General features: G+C 38.4%; 1 protein-coding gene across 3 annotated transcripts in view; it reads right to left on the bottom strand.

Annotated features, from left to right (window-relative positions):
* Positions 1-5,950: 5,950 nt before the first annotated feature.
* The window catches only part of TDRD5 (tudor domain containing 5), a 101,327-nt gene continuing 100,467 nt past the window's right edge, over positions 5,951-6,810 (bottom strand). For all 3 annotated transcript variants that reach the window (XM_043924353.1, XM_043924354.1, XM_043924355.1), the window contains one exon: positions 5,951-6,458. In XM_043924353.1, coding sequence (XP_043780288.1) covers positions 6,211-6,458 — 248 coding nt within the window. In that variant the 3' untranslated portion in view covers positions 5,951-6,210. The remainder of the gene's footprint in view (positions 6,459-6,810) is intronic.

Genomic DNA, 6,810 nt, shown 5'->3' with positions numbered 1-6,810 from the left:
GTGGAAAAGGGTGATTTTCTTGATCTTTTTCTGTTCAAGAATGTGTAAGGTGGGTTTTAGGAGTCATGGACTCCTAGAAAATTGGGAACAATTTTGTATGAATGTGCACTTTCTGGGGGCTTCCCTGGTGGCTCAGACAGTAAAGAATCTGCCTGCAATTGGGAGACATGGGTTCAATCCCTGGCTCATAAAGATCCCCTGGAAAAAAAAAAAAAGATCCCCTGGAGAAGGGAATGGCTACCCACTCCAGTATTCACGCCTGGAGAATTCTATGGGGTCACAGAGTCATACACTACTGACACTGGATAGTTCTCAGTATTTGACAAAAGTTAATAACCCCATAAAAGGTTTGGGATCAGTGATACACAGCATATAGAACTTGGAAATTCTTAAACATTACATTCACATCAAATGTGATTTTGCCAAGTTGTTCAAACAAATAGTCTTTAATAAAACTATGTCTCAAGAGTATTCCATACTTATGATCTGGTATAAGAACAAAGTAGCATCACTGGACATTAATTTCGTTAAGCTTAGAATACTTGACAAAAATTCCACAGAACTCTAGAATTGATACCAAAAATTGAATGTTGAATAACTTTGTAAATCTGAAGTGATTCTAAGCAAAGCCAGTACAGAATGCAGGTTTATTGATAATTCCATGATGTTTGCTAGAACTGATTTTGGCCTTTATTGTAAAACTCACAATTTTTCTCTTAACTCATGTTTTGAGGCAACTTTATTGAGCCTTATAAATCTGTATAAAGTCAACTGTTGCATCAATTCCATGTAGAAAGTAAATGAAGACCAAAAAGCTTTGGTGAAGTTAAGTTTCTGAGTCCAAATAGTTTATCAAAGATAAATCTGCATCAACTGCAGAAAAGGTTGTTGAAAAACATTCTACTTGATCATAAACAGATGTTCCACTGCCTACAATGTGAGACATAAGAAGGATGTTATCACTTAATTATAGTCAAAAGTTCCACCCCTCTTCTCTCAACTCAATAACTCTACAGAGAACCAGGAGGACTAATGAGACATTTAAGAGGTACAATCTGACAGGCCTCTATTCCACTTCTGATCAGTACAAGAAAAGTTATTGCTTTTAAAATTCAGAAAAGAGAGGATAAACCTATGATATGTCTGCTCAAGTTTCATCCCTCTAGGCAAAGACCTGCATCCATTAGGAGGAAGGTATCATGAGGAGGAAATAAGGAACAATCTGTGGGGATACATTTTGCCTAGTAGTAGTCTAAATGTTACATATACAGTCATTTAATTGACAGGTATTGTCATAAATATGGCCATGAGAAGAGATGTTTTTTTATCAGAACATATGAGTAACAGTACTGCAGTAACAGGATACTTTTGTCAAGAAGTCTTTTGCTGCAGTAAGAAATGAACTGAGCTCAGTCTTTGGTTTCTACTATGGTCCTCTGGAATGACAGATTAAGGAAGAGTTTGTACCAGACATCACCTAAATGGAGTTGAGAAGTACCTGGAAATACTATGCTCTAGGCAGAAGAGCTACTGCAGGAAAGTTTCAGTATGCGGAATCAGGAAATGCAGGAAGTGACTGAAACAGCACCGAACTCCTGTCACAGCAAGATGGGATGAGGTTTGGTGATCAGTGTGTAGAATAGTCCCCAGAGAGCATTTAAGAAACTGGGAGACAACTTATAAAGATTCGATAACATTGCTGTGAACAAGAGAAAGAAAACGAGTCTTTGAGTAGCTGCCAAGTACTTAAAAGGCTCCAGTGTGAAAGAATCTCCAATTTCATGGAATTAAGGTATTTATCTACAGGATAGCAAAGATTCACAAAGGTCAAAGTAAGTGAAGAATAAAGAGGTCATGCCCAAAATGAAGACAAATATTTTAGTCAAGAAGAATGTCAAATCTTTGCTTTTACTGTATAATGGAACTTTGTATTGTACTCCATTAAGTTCTTTAGGTCACATATTTAAGTGAAATTTTCATTCCTGCAGAATCATCACAACAAAAAGCACAAAAAAACACCTCAACATTTTTGACAAAACAAATTCCAACTTCATAAATATTTAAATAAATCAAACAAAATGCTATTTCAAACTCCAAGAATTAGGCTGATCATAATTCTTTGAGACCAATAACTTCCCATGAGTTCTGTAACAGAAGTTTAGAGGGCAGAGAATCATATCTTGGTTTCCTCATCAATTTTTTATCTAAACTGTACCAGAAATAATAACCAAGTAAACACTGGTTCCTATATAACCATTTTCCATAAATTAAAAATTTAACAGAAATATAAGACAAAGTTTATACCAAATAGAAAAATAAAAGCATTTCCTGAAATCTATGCTTATAACCAAGAAAATTTAGTTGTGAATAAGTTCTCTACTCAGTTTTGGGGTACATCAAACACTCAATTTCATGTGAAAAGTGGTACACGATGATTTTAATGTTAAAGGAGCCCTCGACTGAAAAGTTAAAACAATTTCTGACTACCATGGTGTGAAGTACAGCAGAGATTAAGGTATTCTGGTTCCAAAAGGCTTATGACACCAAGAACTTACTCGGCTGACTGGTGACCGAGACAAATGACACCTGGCTGTTAGGAATAGGGTTGCTTTCAAAGCATGTGGACAAATTTAGTTCACAGGCGCCTTCGCTGACATCCTGAAAAATGTCATAATCTGAATGGACTATAGGAAATGAAATCTTTTAAATGTCTTGGTGATAGCTCCCGCAAAATTATGAACAATGTAGCACTGTACATATAAATAAAACAAATTTTAATTCTGAAAAGATACCAAAAGTTTGTTAGAAAGGCCTTGTTATCATCTAGTATAGATGCTAATAGGAAGCCTCAGAAGGACTGCTTTGTAAGATTCTAGTTTCTCATCTCCCCAAAGATTCCCCTGTCCAGATTCTTCAGCCGCAGAACTGGCCCACTGTTATTTAAGCTATACACAGTGAAGAACATGATATCTTTGTAGATCAACCTCTTTTCCCACCAACACCAGGGACTGCTCAGCTACCTATCAGAATCACCATTATTTTGGACTTAAGTACCAAACTTAAGTATGTTTTCTGGCATCAAATCATTGATATGACACAAGATGGTGTTGCACTATTTTCCTGTGGAAAGGTCCCTGAGCTAGGAGGCAGCAGACATGGGAATTTAAGCTGTGTGACCACAGGCAAGTCAGTCAGTCTAGGTTTCGAATTTCCTAATCTGACATCCTTTCTACATCAAAATCCTACAAATCTAAGTCTTTAGGCTAGACATAGTCTGACTGCAGGCAGAAGTCTCTAGTCACCCCTATGCCTTGAAACGGACAAGGGGCATCTCAAATGTGTGAGAGTGAGAGGGAAAAGGCATGGTTCAGTGCGGCGGGCATGGCCCTCTTTCGACTTCCCATGGTTTGTTTCTGGACAGGAGAGGGGTACTGACTACAAGCCACTGGAGTTAAAACCTGAGTGGCTAATAGTAAAGTCACTCTGTCTCTTCTACTCCTAAGGAGTTTATGGCCAGGAGTCTCCTGTGTGTTCTCAACCCTCCACGCCCTCAATACACACCTCAGGCTCCCACTGCCCCCTTAACATTCCTTGGGGACTGCCACTACTTCTAACAGATTAACTTTAACACCAAAAATATGGGGAGGGGACGGCGGTTTTTCTAAGTGTAGTAGATGTCAACCCCTCTTTTGACAATAAAATACAATTACTCCTAAACCATGAGCATTTCCCTATCTTTTCAACATTTCTTACTGCTACTCCTGCCCATATTCAGAAACCTATTTACTCATTTTCAAATGATCTATTAAATTTGTTTGATGCTTTGAGCTATTTCAGTTAATCACCAAACAAAGCCCACCTCATGGGAGAAGGTAGGGAAACATATTGGCAGATTGGCTGTCCTAGTCAAAGTCAAGTAGTCAAACTGTACAAGCCTCTCAAAGGTTCATTCCTTCACTCTTCTAATTTAAATAAGATCTTAACTATTCATTACCAAACAGGCCTCTGTCAAAGTGTGTTGACACACACAAGTTTGAGACAGCTCTGTTTTAAACGATCTGGTCATTTGCAAAGAGAAAGGACTCTGAAAGAGCCTTAATAACACAGTGATTCCATAATCCCCATCTAACTGGCAAAGTGTAAAATCAGTCACCATCAGGTTACCCAGTGTTGGCAGGGTTCTTGCTGGTACTTTTGTGCTGTTATAGAGAGAGTTACAACCTGACGTAACAAATATGTAAAGACTGCTTCTACCAGATTCACTCTTTCTGGAACCCAGTGACTGTCCATCTGGAGAAGTGAAGAGTAGAACTCAAACTTGCCTTTTTCTCTGAACAATCATTCAAAATGAGTTTTCTTCTTTAGAAACAAATTGGGGATAATTACAAAAACCTATATGAAAAACAGCTGTTCCAGTTCATATCACAGTTGAGTATCATACATGACATTTAACTGTCAAAGTGATATTTAACTGTTAATTGACCCTTCATATAACTCTTCGACTGCCTTCTCCAATAAAGCTGTCTGATACAAAACCCCAAAAACCCAAATGGGAAACCTGTTCTTTCTGGGTCAATGATCGGTGATGTTTTCAGATTACATTTTTTTTGTTAATTAGTATACCATCACTGTTATAGATATATTAGAATTAAAGGTGAATCTGGATTTGAGATTTTTACTGCATTAAAAATGCTCTAAGGTGTTTAAACCAAAACACTCAATAGTTAAGAGACTTTGGGTTTGTTTCATGATCACTTCATCCTAAGAAGGAAGCTTTAACGATTAATACTCTACATTTAAATGCACTCTGAAAAAAAAAAAAAAATGCACTCTGATATTTACTCTCATTTCACCCCCTTCCTCAGTAGACATTTTGCTGACTGACTGAGCAGAACAGAGGAGACATTCCTTATTGTAGGAGGAAAGAAAGGAACTAGGAGCCAGCTCTACCACTTAATGTCAAAGCAGGAGGCCTTAGAAGAGGGGCTAGGAGGGTGAGAATCTAGTCACACGCAGCAGGCCTGTAATTCACACCTCTTTCTCTGATTTTACCACTAAGAAATGCTTCCGTATTGGATTTTTTTTTAATTTGGGGATAAGTCTTGTATTTTACCACAAAGAAATTGGTATCATTCACATTTTTTAATTTCACCTTTCAGTCTCTTCTCCTGATGGTTTACACTAAGAGCTAAACAGAGTTTCCTATAATAAAGTGGACTTCAGAGAACATCACGCTCTATAATGCAGGCTTGCCTGGTGGCTCAGATGGTAGAGAATCTGCCTGCAATGAGGGAGACCTGGGTTCAATCCCTGGGTTGGGAAGATCCCTGGACTAATGGCTATCCACTCCAGTATTCTTGCCTGGAGAATTCCATGGACAGAGGAGCCTGGCCCCTCAGGCTATACAGTCAATGGGGTCACAAAGAGTTAGACATGACTGAGTGTTTCACAAGTGTGAGTGCATGCTCTATAAAAGCTTAAACAATACCACTGTTTAGCTACTGTTACATTAAGGCTCCAGAGAACTATGATGACTGCAGAGATGGCTCAGCTAGTTTCAACAACTAGTCTCTAATTTTCTTGTTAAGTCTTCAAGAAACTGCCTACACTGAAAGATAGTTTCATCTTTTTTTTTTTTAATGTAAAAGGGTTCACATGACCAAAGATTCATGGTGTGGATTTTTTTAGTGATCCTAGTATTTCAAAGAATTAATGATGGCAATGATTGGAGCCGTAGATTACTTCTATGGTATAGAAGTTTTCAAATGAGGAAAAGCAGCCTTAAAAGTCAGATATCCTCTTTCTGGAGACAGAGCTGCAACAATTTTTTTCTAACTAAATATGGATCACAAAACAGTTTTTCAGCTTACATTTATCAGTCATGATATATACAAGAAAAACATTTATAGAAACATAGAAACTGAAAAGTCCTTTAAACTTCTACATTGAACAAAGGTGAACAAAACTCTGAGAAAAATAAACATCATCCATGAAAATGATAATGAATGTTAGAAATCAATACTTACACAACAAAGGGGACTGTGAGCATAATAAATCTAACAAAGGGTTTCACAGAAAGACAAAGGCATCAACTTTGTCTAGAAACTTTGTCAACAAAATACTGTTTTTGTCTCAATACCTCCTTCTAGGTTTGGCTTGGGAAGTCACCACGCCCTAAGCCTCTGGTTGATTTTTCCCTCCCCACTGCCTTCATGTCTCCACCTTTTTCACACTGGGGTACCAGTGCAGGAGGCTCTTGGATGTGGCGAGCCTTGCGGCAGCTCCTAAGGCAGCAGTAGCTGTGCTTCGAGGAATGTAGAGCTTCTGGGAAATCTGGTGCTCAGGAGACAAAATCAAAGAGAGCTGGTCCACGGCTCCCTGACTTGTATCTTTGAACACTGTAATAGCAGAGCTACTAGAAAAATCTTCATTCTCTAGGCTCTTTGGGGAGCCTTCCACTGAAAAAGAAAGAAAACAAAGGTCTTTTCAGGAGGTCCTCACACTCTCCCAGTCTACATCTTTACTAACATCTGTTACAATGATCTTTTGATTTGTTGTTGTCATTGTTGAATTGCTAAGTCATCTGACTCTTTTACAATCCCATGAACTGTAACCTGCCAGGCTCCTTTGTCAAGTTATTTTCCAGGAGAGGGTAGCCATTTCCTTCTCCAGGGGACCTTTCTGACCCAGGAATTGAACCCACGTCTCCTGCATTGGCAGGCAGACTCTTTACCACTGAGTCACAAGGAAACCCCATTTTATGGTTAGGTGGTGAAATTACCAATGGCAAATCAAGAGAGAATGAAGCTC

The sequence above is a fragment of the Cervus elaphus genome, chromosome 14, assembly GCF_910594005.1.
Source record: "Cervus elaphus chromosome 14, mCerEla1.1, whole genome shotgun sequence".
In the NCBI taxonomy this organism is placed as follows: Eukaryota; Metazoa; Chordata; class Mammalia; order Artiodactyla; family Cervidae; genus Cervus; species Cervus elaphus.
This window is presented reverse-complemented; position numbering and strand designations above follow the sequence as displayed.